Source organism: Rhincodon typus, chromosome 7 (genome assembly GCF_021869965.1).
Source record: "Rhincodon typus isolate 14 chromosome 7, sRhiTyp1.1, whole genome shotgun sequence".
Classification (NCBI taxonomy): Eukaryota; Metazoa; Chordata; class Chondrichthyes; order Orectolobiformes; family Rhincodontidae; genus Rhincodon; species Rhincodon typus.
Window position 1 is genome coordinate 4,716,724 of NC_063338.1, and position 13,671 is coordinate 4,730,394.

Consider the following 13,671-nt stretch of genomic DNA (forward strand, 5'->3'; position numbering starts at 1 on the left):
CTCGACAATTCATTGTGATTCTAATGGTAATTGCTGTCTAACTTGACCATTGCAGCTCTATCCCAGGAGGAGAATGAGCTGGGCATGTTCCTGAAGGGACAAAGCGAGCAAGATAAAACCCCAGCTGGCAGGATGATGAATGCCACCAGTAAAGCCCTGTGTGGTTCTGCAAAGCAAAGGTACACTCACTCACCAGACTCAGCTCACCCTTGTACTTGTTGTCTCACCTGATGTCTGCTGTTTCCACATGTATGCTGTTGGTTGAGAAATGAAATAATCCGTGGATATATGTTCACTCCATGTGATTTCATCTCTGATGATAATAGAGTGCATGCAATTTTTATTTGTCAGCAAATTGAATGCGTATTGTGGTTCAGTTGAAGACTTGAGCTTCAGGCTCCCCATTGTGGGTAAGGGGTAACTATTTCTATTGCAATAACAATACAAGCCATGGAAGGATTCTCAGATGATGCTGAATTAATGGAATCCACTGTTGTGTAAACATTTCAGTCCAAAATTATTTGGGAAATTTGTTTCTGCAGTGGTATTCTGGGAGCCAATTAGATGTAAGATAACATGGTGTAGAGCTGGATGAACATAGCAGGCCAAGCAGCATCAGAGGAGCAGGAAAGCTGATGTTTCGGGTCGAGACCCTTCCTCAGAAGAATTAGATATGTTGATTTGCAGGGAGGATAAATTTAACATTGGTGCTGAAATTGGTTGCATGTTTGGTAATATGGGATGTCATTGCAGAAAAGATGGCATTGCATTGAGCATCGTCTCTTAAGGACTTGGAGAAATATATAACATTTTAAATGCCCATTGTGTGCACTGAGAAGCAGCCAGACCCAGACACGTGTAATGCCCGGACATAGACTGAAGTGCTAGTGGTTGAAGGTCTCACTGCTAGGTACAGTGATGAGAACTGCGAAACTAAGAATATCAGAAAAACCAGCAGTATGTTGGTTTTTAGTACAATCCTCTCCGCCATTCCCTGAATACTAGTATTCTAAATTCTAAAGGAAGGGTCACCGGACCCGAAACATTAACTGTTTTTTCCTTCACAGATGCTGCCAGACCTGCTGAACTTTTCCAGCAATGTTGTTTTTGTTCCTGATTTACAGCATCTGCAGTACTTTTGGTTTTTATTTAATATTCTAAATATGTCTGGTGTTGTGTAATCCAGCCACTTACTGTCTTTGCTCATTCCAGGTTAGCACTGCGTGTCCCTCTGGTCCGACTGGAGCAGGAAGTGGAGACATTCCGGCGACGAGCAGTCACTGATACTCTCCTCACAGTGAACCGGATGGAACAGTGCCGGACAGAGTACAGGGGGGCGCTGCTCTGGATGAAGGATGTCTCTCAGGAGTTGGATCCTGACACATACAAACAGATGGAGAAGTTCAGGAAGGTACATGGGCTGTGCAGGAATAATGCATTCTATTCGAATTATTTTGGGGATGCATTGAACTGGAATTTGTTTAGATGTAGAAGGACAGGCAGTGTCACTGGGATACTCTAGAAGGAAGAACATTTTGACCTTGATTTGGCAATGTTTTTTGGTTTGTGCTTGCATTTTGTTAGGTTTGCCATCTTGCAAGAGTGTTTTGTTCCAAGGGTTGCGTTAGGGGTAGTTAGATTGCACTACCAATTGGCTCTTGTCCAGCAGCATATCCACAATTTCCTGGGCTTACACTGCTGAAACTTTGTTTTTTTTGAATCTGTGTTTTTATTAAAGCCATTAGTACTTTGGGACACATGTCAAAGGAAGTGTCCCAAAGTGCTAATGGCCTTAAGGACTTTCAGTTGCACTGCTCAAACAGGCTTTATTTTAAATTGGGGAATAAGTTGTGAGCTCAATGTTGATGGCCTGAGATTATTAAAGATAAGACTTCATTTTTTATAATAGTCAAATTATAATTCTGTTCTGATGTGGATTTTGGCCTTTCTATGAACAAAAGAGAGTGATTTTCCAGAAAATACTTGAATTTCTGGGTTAATCGTCTCGCGATTATACCACTTGGCCATCGATTTCCCCATTTTAATATGACCCAGATCAAACATTCTGGGGAGCTAGTTTCTGAGCAATAACAGGAAATTCTTCACAGTGGTGGGATTGTCATGAAAGTTCATCAAGAAAGGAAGCAGGGGATGTTCAAAATGTGGAAAGTTTTGCTTTACTGAGCAAGAGTACTTATGTGTGCTCGCTCTATTTTAGTGTTTTCTGGAGTGTGTCTAGACTTACTGTAAATGATTGCTGATGTTGTTAACAGGAAAGAATGTCTTTGAAAACTGACCTAATCCTGTCACTTTCAAATTTCAGTTTTAGTCTTTCGTTGATCATTTTATTCGACTTGCCCAGCCCACCCCTCCAATATCATTCAGCTGAGGTGTCAGCTTAGCTCATTGATAAGACTGTTGCTTTTGAATCAGAAAGTCACTGGTTTAACATACCACAAGGAACAAAGAGAATGCTGTTTTAGTAAAGCTGCTGCCCTTCAGATTCTGCTCAGTTTACCCATTCAGGTCCGTATTCAGGATACAACAGCATTATTCAAAGAGGAACAAAGAGTTCTGATATCTTGGTCAACATTCCAAAGTCAATTAAGCCAATATCATAATTGGTCATTAATGTTCACATTGTATTTCTGACTTGCTCCATGCATGATGACTTCTGAATGTGTCTAGGGAATACAGTTTAACAAAGACCAGATGTCCTTGCTTTCTGATGCCATTGCAGTTCAAAATAGACCATCCAAGTGACATGCTGATTTTTCATTAGGCTGGGCAATCTGTTGAGCATAGACAACCTGGAACCTTTAGCCTTTTTGTGCTTTTAGGTAACTATTACTAGAGTGAATATGCTGTAATGTTGGGAAGTTTATAGACGGTCCAAGTTGATTCCAGGGATTACACAGTAGAGTTGGAGACAGCTCGCATCACTAAGCTAAAACCTGTTCCAGACAGTACATTGGGCCAGTAATTTTAAGCTATTTTCTGAGTTCAGGATCTTGGATTGGTTGAAATTTTCATGTCAGAGCTTGGTGCTGAAATAGTTCTTCCCCCCATTCTTCCCAGATTCCATTGTGTTTATTTTTGAAACTGTATTTCCTTTCCTTAAAATTAAACTCCAGCACCTACCTCACATGTTTTGAAGGATTGTATGGTTTAATAGCCCTTGGTTGAATGATCTTCCTCCAGCTTTGGCCAAGAGAAGACTGCATTTTCATTTGCCAATGTGAACAAACTTTCAATGTTTATGCAAAGGGTCTCAGGTTTCAATCGCTCTCTCAGCGCAGTCCCTGCCAGCCCATGTTCCTAAGTATGCCTCTGTGTCCCAGCCCCCAGATCCTTGTCAACACAGTAGTCTTTGCCCAAGGTCCCTGGTCACTGTCCTAGCCCCCTCTCTCCAATCACTGTTCCCACGCCCAGTCACTGTCCCTGCCTCACTCCCCAGTCTTTGTCCCTGCCTCCATTCCCTGGTCACCATGTTCATCTCAGCCCAGTAGCCAATCTCGCTCTCTCTCTCTCTCTCTCTCTCTCTAACTGGGCCACCATTTATTACCCATTCTTATTGCCCTTGAACTATGTGGTGGCCCAGTGTGGCTGTCTCCCAGCCCGGCATAGCCTTAGCATAGACTTCTGGCCTCAAGGTGAAGCCCGATGTGGAGTAGAAGCTAGGTGCCGGTCTCGACTTGGTTGGAAGGTGTGTTATTCTGAACTTTTCTTTCTTTATTTTTCTAATTTATTCCTATGATCCGTAATGCTAGACTTGTATTTCTTTATTTTTCTAAGTTATTTTCCCCAAGAATTTGTACTTAAGAATGTACCTAGATACCTTTGTAGCTAAGTTGGCGCTGTAAATTATGACTCGTAAACTTTTCACTGAACTCTTTTGAGTACAGGTGAGAATAAAGCTAACGCTAATCTAATGTGGCTCCCTCATTATGTTTCAGAGAGCAGTTAAGAGTCAACTGCATTGCTGTGTGTCTAATCAGTGTGTTTGTGTCACCCTCTCTTTGCATTTGCCATTCTCCTCCATCTGGTATTTCTCTGATCTCTAGCCTCCATGCCCCTCTCATACAGTTTTCAAAGCCAACCTCCCCTATCGATTTTTAGAAATGCAGTCCCCTATTCCAACTGGTAATTGCTGTTCTCAGGTAATGTCATAGTGAAAAGCCTGACCTTGAATATCCAATATAAAGAAAAATGAGAAGTCTAGAATGAAATTTTATTTTTATTAACTTGGCGTTCAAAATGATGAATTTGGCATCTGTTAAAATGTATCACCCTAGGCAATTGCCTACTTTGCCTGTATGGGCAGGCTAGGCCTGCAAAGAGTACACAAAGTACATAATGGTACTAACTGTGACAGAAAATATCACTTCCACATCTCACAGGCTGCTGATGGATCCCTACTATTTTGAGAACTCAGAGGGCCATAATGTGGGGTAATCTGAATGTGTACAGTAGGAATATTCTGGAGAATGCAGGACTAGAATTAATTCTGCGGAATATTTATTGATAGTATTAAGAATTCAGTAAATATGTGAAATTTTTAAACTTTCTCCATATGGACCAGTAACACAATTATTGGTTTGGCCCCTACTGTTGAGACTTATTCCTGGAGAGAGCATTTTGAGCTGTGTAGTCAGACTGTGAGATAAATCCTGAGTAGTCTGTTACCTGATGCAGTGCTAGGGCAACTTAATTACGCAAAATCACTATTGACTATATGGTGTCTGTCAGGAAGGACTGGGACTTGGGTCAGCATTGAGAAAGAACAATTTATATTCCAAGAAACAAAGACCAATTGCAGAATCTATTTTTACATTTTTTTAAGGAAGATGTCATAAACGTAACCACTGCAAGCTTTTTCTGGTTAATGCCAGATGATACCTCCAGCAACATGCAGTGATTGGAGATAGTTACATACACATTAAGTGAGCAGTATTAACCCCTGTCGTGTGCAGCAGTGAGGTCTCCAAATGTGTTTGCTGGGGAAATTATTCAGTCATCATTCTAGCAATGAATAATGGTGTCACAATGTACAGCTTTAGTTGGAGGAGATGAATTAGAAATAATACACAAACTTATGTTTGTCAAAGAACTTTTCCCTTCTGTGTGTTGTAAAAGTTAGCTTAGTGACCACAATGATACGCACTCATTCACAAATGTAAAAGACATTTTCCATAATTTATTTGGCAAGTGGAAGTATGAGGAGTACTATTTACTCTAGAAAATAATATTGCAGTGTAAGTTCTTGGGAATATCCGCGTTCTGTGGGTACATAGAACTTGTGGCACTGTTGATGGTATTTGGGATTGATCACACACAATTAACACCAAAATAAATAAGAGCGGGAATAGGTCTTTGCTGCCATTTGATTACAATCATGGCTGATCTCATCTCAGCCTAAACTCCACTTTCCTGCCTGCTCCCCATAACCCTTCAACCAATGACTAAACTCCTTAAATTTATTTAGTGTCCTGATATTCACCACACTCTGGGAATTGCACAGATTCACAACCCTTTAGGAGAAGTAATTCCCCTCATCTTTATTTTAAACTTTCCATCTGTTGGCTTAAAACTATGACCTCTTGTTCTAGGTCTTCCCACATGAGGAAACATCCCTTCTATGTTTACTTTGTCAGTTCCCTTCAGCCTCTTGTATACCTCAATTAGATCTCCTTTCATCCTTCTGAACTCTGGTGAGAGTATAGGCCTAAACTGCTCAACCTATCTTCACAAGAGAAACCTTTCAATTCTGGAATCAATCTAGTGAGCCTCCTCTAAACTGCCTCCAATACAATTACATACCTCCTCAAGTGGACCAAAACTGTATGTAGTACCCCAGATGCCTTGTAGAGTTGCAACAGCACCTCCCACTTTTATACTTGATTCCTTTAGCAATAAATGGCAAATTACTTTTCTTATTACCTGCTATACTTACATACAAGTTTTCTGCGACTAATACACAAAGACTCTCAGAACCCTTTGCATGAAGCATTTTGAAGTTTCTCTTCATTTAAATCATAAGTTGTGTTTTTATTCTTCCAACCAAAATGGACAACCTCAAACTTACCTATGTTAAACTTCATCTGGCAAATTTTGGCCCATTCACTGTTCACCATATGCATTTGTAAATTTCTTACTTCATTGCAATTTACATTCCTATTTACTAACACTATTTGCCAATATTTGAAATTTCTGTTCTAATTCATTATTAGCAAATAATGAGAGGGAAAACTACATGTGGAATATTGCTTAGGTTCAAAACATGCTTCTCAATGCAGCCACATAGTACATTTAGGCCCAGATCTTCAGATTGTGATTAGAAACCCCATTTTCAACATTAATCAAAGTAAAGTATAGACATTTCCTCTCACAATTTTTTGGAGTGACTTTCTGATGGAGGATCCTTCAGAACTGATGAAGTTCAGCAAATGTCAGAGGGAGCAGCTCTGAGAATCTGTGCAGGTGCAACAACATTAATTGCTGCATTCTGATAAACTGTTCTGTTGCACTGCAGCTGTTTGTGTGGTAGCTTTGACAATAATCACAGCCTTTTACTACATTATCCCCATATCCTTCTACATCATTGGTAACCAGAAATCTATCAACCTGTACTTAAACATGCTCAAAGACGGAGCTTCCTCTGCCTTCCTGGGTGGACAATTTCAAAGGAATTGTAGAATATATTTCTCCTCATCTCGGTCCCAAGTGCTTCCCCTTATTTTGAAATTGTGCCCCCTGATTCTAGACTTCCCAACCAAGGGAGAAATCTTATCTGTCCCTGAAGTGTTTGTAAGTTTCAGTGAGTGCACTCCTCATTCTTCAAAACTCTAGAGAATGCAGTTTGCCTAATCTCTCTTCATAGGGTAGTCCCACCATTCTGGGAACAAGTCTGGTGAACTTTGGTTGCACTTCCTCTATGACAATAATATCTTTCCTGAAATAAGGAGACCAAAACTGCACACAGGTACAATCTAACTAAAGTCTAGTACAATCGTAAACTCACACCATCTTGGGATAAAGGCTAACATTTCATTAGCTTTCCCAGTTGCTTGCTGCACTTACACGTTAGTCTTCAATGACTTAACAAGGACAGCAAGGAAGGGTCCCGATCTGAAATGTCAACTTTCCTGCTCCTCTGATGCTGCCTGGCCTGCTGTGTTCCTCCAGCTCCAAACTGTGTTATCTCTGACTCCAGCATCGGCAGTTCTTACTATCTTTGAGCTTGTTCCCTTTATACATTTACACATTCCAACCTTGTACCATTTAAGAAATACCCCTACCAAAATGAACAGCCTCACATTTTCCACATTTATATTCCATCTGCCATGTTCTTGCCCCCTTGCTAGGTCTGACCAAATCCTCTTGAGAACCCACTTTGCATCTTCGTGACAGTACACATTCCCACTTAGTTTTATAACATCTGCAAATTTGGAAAACCAATACAGTCCAGATCATTAATATACATTATGAACTGCTGGGGCACAAGTACTGATCCTTGTGTTATCTCCCTAGTAATAGCTTGCCAACATGAGACTGACCTGTTGTTCCTACCCTCTGTTTTCTGTCTGTTAGCCAAACCTTAGTCCATGCCAAAACATTACTCCTGTCCCATGCACTTTAATTTTACTAAACAATCTCCTGTAGGTGACTTTATCAGAGTTTTTCAGCAAATTCAAGTTTAGCACCTTCAGAATTCCAAAAACATAATGTCTTCATTTTTCCTTTACACGTATTGCAATTTATTGCATCATATGCTTTTCTGAGACATTGGCGCTTTTAAAGAGAATGCCTCTTTAAGTACCACACTGTTTGTTACTCAGGTTTGCCATGCAGTTTGTCATGAATAAGCCATTTGTTTTGCAGCAGAATGTGTAAATGTGTCTATCAAAGATGGGTTGATTCCTTTCCTGGAGAATTCTGCTAGCGTTCAATGTCTTGACTTCCAGCAGTTACCTTTGCAGCTGTATGCGCTGGCTGCCAAGAATAGCTCCTTTTTTTTCTCGGCATGGCTGGTCACACTGTTTACTTGTCAGCTTGTATCAGGCTGAAAAACTATTCTCTCTGGGTTACCTCCTTAGAAGGAAGAGGGGGCAGTTGAAGATTTTTTTTATTCATACTACTGTGTCAGCTTGTATAATCACACATTCTGTTTACAGAATTCACATCTATTAATACATCCTTAAGGCAGAAGAATGCCAGATCGCATAAACTACGATGCAAACCTTGAGAGCTGTAATCTTGCCAACCTTTGAATGGTGTGATCACAAGTTCACATCTGATGATTGGTGGATCCCAATTGATTATTGCTAGCTTGATGCTATGTGCCGGCCTTGCAGAACAAAACGGAAATTGTGCAAGTTGTAGCCATCTGAGCGCCTTTGGAGCAACAGAACTGAGCCTTGCACGTTCAGCTTGCTTACTTGTATTTTCCAAAGGGTTTGTTACCTTGATAGAACATCCAACAAGAGCAACTTGGATTAATACAATAATAACAAATGAAAGCAGGAGTCGGCCATTTAGTCCCTTGAGTTCTGCCGTTAAAGAGATCATTGCTGATTGGATTGTGGCCTTAAATCCATTTTCCTCCTGCCTACCATAACCCATGACTCCCATGTTAATCCAATCTGTTTAACTTTGCCCTGAATATGTTCACAGACTCAGCTTCCACCTGTCTCTGGGGAAGAGAATTCCAAAGACTAATGACCTTCTGAAAGAAGAAATTCCTCCTCCTTTCCATCTAAATGATAGGCCTTTGTTTTGAGACTGCCCAGATTCTCCAATGATAAAAAACATCCTCTCTGCATCTCTTCCTGTCAAGTCCCCTTGGCATCTTCTGTGTTTCACTCAGATCACTTCTGATACCATGCAAATCTATGAGGGTAGGCTGAACCTGCTCAACCTTTCCTCATAGGATGTCTCCTTCTTCCCAGAAATCACTCGCTGTACCTTTGCTGAACTACTTCTGATGCTACGTAATCAGACATTTCGTGCTTTACAAGAGTGTTATTAGATGAAGTTGGACACTGGACCACATGAAGAAATATTAGAAGAGATGACCAAATGTTTGAATGATAAATGCTTCTTAAACCTATCAGGAGGCAGAGAGGGTAAGGGAGAGAAATCCAGAGTTTCAATGCTATGGAACTAAAGACATGATTGCCATTGTCTTGGGCCATGAAGGAAATCGAGAAATCGAATCGCCACACTACCAGAAGGATGTGGTGGCTTTGGAGAGGGTACAGAAAAGATTTACCAGGATGTTGCCTGGTATGGAGGGCATTAGCTATGAGGAGAGGTTGGAGAAACTTGGGTTGTTCTCACTGGAACAACGGAGGTTGAAGGGGGACCTAATAAAGGTCTACAAGATTATGAAGGGCATGGACAGACTGGACAGTCAGAAGCTTTTTCCCAGGGTGGAAGAATCAGTTACCGGGGCAATGGGTTTAAGGTGAGAGGGGCAAGGTTTAAAGGTGATGTACGAGGCAAGTTTTTTTACGCAGAGTGTGGTGGATGCCTGGAACTCGCTGCCGGGGGAGGTAGTGGAAGCAGATACGATAGTGACTTTTAAAGGGCGTCTTGACAAATATATGAATAGGATGGGAATAGGGGACACGGTCCCCGGAAGAGTAGGGGGTTTTAGTTGTGATGGGCTGCATGTCAGTGCAGGCTTGGAGGACCGAAGGGCCTGTTCCTGTGCTTTAATTTTCTTTGTTCTTTGTTCTTTTTTAAGAGGCCAGGATTTAAAGATTTTTGAAGGTTGCAGGGCATTGGATCATGAGGGCTGTTTGTTATCAGCTGCTGCTTATATTTGGAAGACACGCTTGTGGCTTACAAAGGCCTGGGACAGACCCATCCCTAACCCCCTAGTTCAGAGGTAGCGACATTATCACTATGCTCCAAGAGCCCTCTTGGTCTGCTTTATTTGGCCATTTTGTACTATTGGGTCTGCTTCATTTTCTAATCAACCTGTTCAGCAATATTATTACATAGCTCTAAAGCAAATAGGGCTTGAACCTGGGCCTCCTGCCTTAGAGGTAGAATATTATTTCTGTGCCACAAGAGCCCCCAGGTCTGCTTTGTAATATTTTCTAATCAGCCTGTTCAGAGATGTCATTACACACCTGAGGAGCTGGAGGGACTCGAACCCAAACCTTATGACTTAGGGTTGAGCACTACCACTGTACCACAAGAACCCTGTGGGTCTGCTTTTTTTCCTTTTATATCCACAGGTTTGCTTTTTTAAATCAACCTGTTCAGAGACGTTATGTTAGACCTCTGGAGCAAGTGGGAGTTGAACCCTGGGCCTCCTGGATCAGAACTATAGTCACTACCACTTCACCTCAAGAACACTATGCGTCTTCCTATTTTACAATATGATTGAGTCAACCTGTTCAGAAATGTTATGAGACTTCCCTGGGTCTCCTGGTTCAAAGGTAGGGACACTACTAATGTACCACAGGAGTCCCGTATGGGTCTGCTTTGTCGCTTTCCTCTTTATGTCCAGAAATGTTATCTCTCACAACCAAACTACTTTCCCGTCACCAAATCATGGTGACTTTTTATTTGTTTTTAAACCGCCACCAGTAAATTACCTGTGCAGCCAATTAGAAATTTATATGCAAAACCTATTTACGGGCAATGTGAACCATCAAAAGTGAGGATAGGGTAGGGAGAGCCGGAAGGGGCTAAATCAAAATAGAGTTATAGAACAACATAGAACATAGAACAGTACAGCACGGTACAGGCCCTTCGGCCCACGATGTTGTGCCGAACTTTTACCCTAATCCTAAGGTCTGTCTAACCTCCATCCCTACCTTATACTATCATTCATATGCCTATCTAATAGCTGCTTAAATGCCCCTAATGAGGCCGACTCCATTACCCTCTCCAGCAATGCATTCCACGCCCCTACCTCTCTCTGAGTAAAGAACCTACCTCTGATGTCTCCTCCATATCTACCTCCACTCACTTTAAAACTATGCCCCCTCGTAAAAGCTACCTCCACCCTAGGAAAAAGTCTCTGGCTGTCTACTGTATCTATACCTCTGATCATTTTGTACACCACTATCGAGTCACCTCTCATCCTTCGTCATTCTAAAGAGAAAAGCGCTAACTCTCTCAACCTTTCCTCGTAAGACCTTCCCTCCATTCCAGGTAACATCCTGGTAAATCTCCTCTGCACCTTTTCCAACGCCTCCAAATCTTTCCTGTAATGAGGCGACCAGAACTGGATGCAATACTCCAGATGTGGCCGAACCAGGCTTTTGTATAGCTGGAGCATAACTTCACGGCTCTTGAACTCAATCCCTCTATTGATGAAAGCTAACACACCGTACGCCTTCTTAACAACTCTATCCACTTGGGTGGCAACTTTCAGGGAACTGTGAACATGAACCTCAAGATCCCTCTGCTCCTTCACACTCCACCGTTAACCCTGTATTCTGCTTTCAAGTTTGTCCTTCCAAAATGAATCACCTCACACTTTTCAGGGTTAAACTCCATCTGCCACTTCTCAGCCCAGCTCTGCATCCTTTTGTAACCTAGAACAGCCCTCCGCACTGTCCACAACGCGACCCACCTTTGTATCGTCCGTGAACTTGCTAATTCACCCTTCCACTCCTTCATCCAAATCATTTACAAAAATCACAAAAAGAAGAGGACCCAGGACAGATCCTTGTGGTTCATCACTCGTAACTGAGCACCATGTTGAATATTTTCCGTCCACTACCATCCTAAATCTTCTAAGGGTCAGCCAATTCTGAATCCAATCTGCCACATTTCCCCCTATCCCATGCCTCCTTACCTTCTGCATGAGCCTACCATGGGGAACCTTATCAAACGCCTTACTTAAATCCATGTATACCACATCCACTGCTCTACCTTCAGCCACGTGTTTGGTCACCTCTTCAAAGTTGGACAGGGAAGTAAAGGATGAGTCTGAGTCCATTTATGAAGAAGGGTCTAGGCCCGAAACGTCAGCCTTCCTGCTGCTGTGATCATCTAGCTCTACACCTTGTTATCTCAGAATTTGTCCAGCATCTGCAGTTCCTACTATCTCTGAAGGATGAGTCTGCTTTTTTTTAATCTGGAAGTGCTATCACACAAAACTGAACGGCTTTTCCACCACCAAATCACTTTTTTTTTTGATTTAACCATTAATTGCTCCCAGTAAATCACCTGATTGAAATTTAACTGGAACTGACAGAAAGACTCTCCACCCCTTTGCTGTTATTCTCTTCAACCTCACTTTACTCTGTCCATCCTCTCTTTACCATCAAAATCTCCTCACAACTCATTTCTACAACCTAGAATTTAGCCATCCCTCTTAATCACTGCCTTTCTTGGTTCGGCATCCAGTTATATCAAGCCAATTTGTGAAGCAAGTTGGTAACTATGTTTTTGGTTAGCAGCTACATAAATGTAAGTTATTGATGCCCCTCAGTATCAGAAATAATACCCAAACTTCAAGTTGAGTCACTGTTGTAAACACAGCCTTGTGAGGATCCACTGATGGACGAATGTGTGTGAGATTAAGAGATCTGTCTGTTAACGAATAAGATTGAGACCTCATGGTTTTGGACAGAAAATCTCAAGGACCACTAGTATTTAGCTATGACTTTTTAGAAAGACAGGAATGTCAAGGGGTTGTTGCTACATTTGATATTTTTGATGCTTCCAGTGCCTTACTTCAGATTTGTATCCCACTTGGGAAAGGGAATATTTCCCATCTGAGGTTCCTCAGGGATCATTTTATCATCAACCTCTCAAGTGAGCTGAGCTGCCCTGTGTTGCACTGCACATCAAGCCATTTAAAGTGGATGTGTTTGACAGGATTCTGTGTGCCACTGGTCTCTGTTACTATTTTGTGAGGAAGTATAAGAGAGTCAATGGAAAGCACTTTCAAATCTGAGCCAGATGGTTTTGGGTTCTCATCCCACTCTAGAGTCCAGGCCAACACTCCCAGTACAGAACTGAGGGAGTGCTTCACTGTCAGAGTACTGTCTTCCAGCTGAGACATTACACTAAGACTCTGTCTTGATTACTTAGAGCATGAAAGGTGATATGGGGATGTAGGTTGTTCTTCGTGTACCAGCAACAAGTGAATTGGTATTTCCTCAAAGCAAGACATTTGTGGACTATATGGAATGAGCTACTACTTCAGTGACAGGGCATTTGTTGCCGTGAGTCAATTAACTGGTTGAATTTTATTTACTGCCGGCCTGGCCTGGAATATATCAGATGAGAATTAAAATTAAAATTAAAATAAGAATGGGAATGTGGAGTAATCAGATTGACCATCATCTTATTGAATTTGGAGCAGATTCCAGGGGACGAGTGGCCTACTCTTGCCCCTAATTCAGATGTTTGTAGATGTTGACAAAACATGTTATGACACACCTCTGCCGCTGGTGGGAATTAAATGTGGGCCTTGGTGAGGCCTGTTTCATATATTTGTTTAGCTGGATGAACACAGCAGGCCAAGCAGCATCAGAGGAGCAGGAAGGCTGATGTTTCGGGCCTAGACCCTTCTTCAGAAATGGAGGAGGGGAAGGGGTTTCTGAAATAAATAGGGAGAGAGGGGGAGGCGGATAGAAGATGGATAGAGGAGAAGATAGGTGGAGAGGAGACAGACAGGTCAAAGAGGGGGGGATG

At 41.8% G+C, this 13,671-nt stretch overlaps 1 protein-coding gene across 6 annotated transcripts in view; it reads left to right on the forward strand.

Annotated features, from left to right (window-relative positions):
- The window catches only part of LOC109921458 (islet cell autoantigen 1-like), a 92,826-nt gene that overhangs the window by 26,313 nt on the left and 52,842 nt on the right, over window positions 1–13,671 (forward strand). For all 6 annotated transcript variants that reach the window (XM_048598824.1, XM_048598825.1, XM_048598826.1 and 3 more), the window contains exons 5-6: window positions 56–179; window positions 1,213–1,411. In XM_048598824.1, the coding sequence (XP_048454781.1) occupies window positions 56–179; window positions 1,213–1,411 (323 nt within the window). The remainder of the gene's footprint in view (window positions 1–55; window positions 180–1,212; window positions 1,412–13,671) is intronic.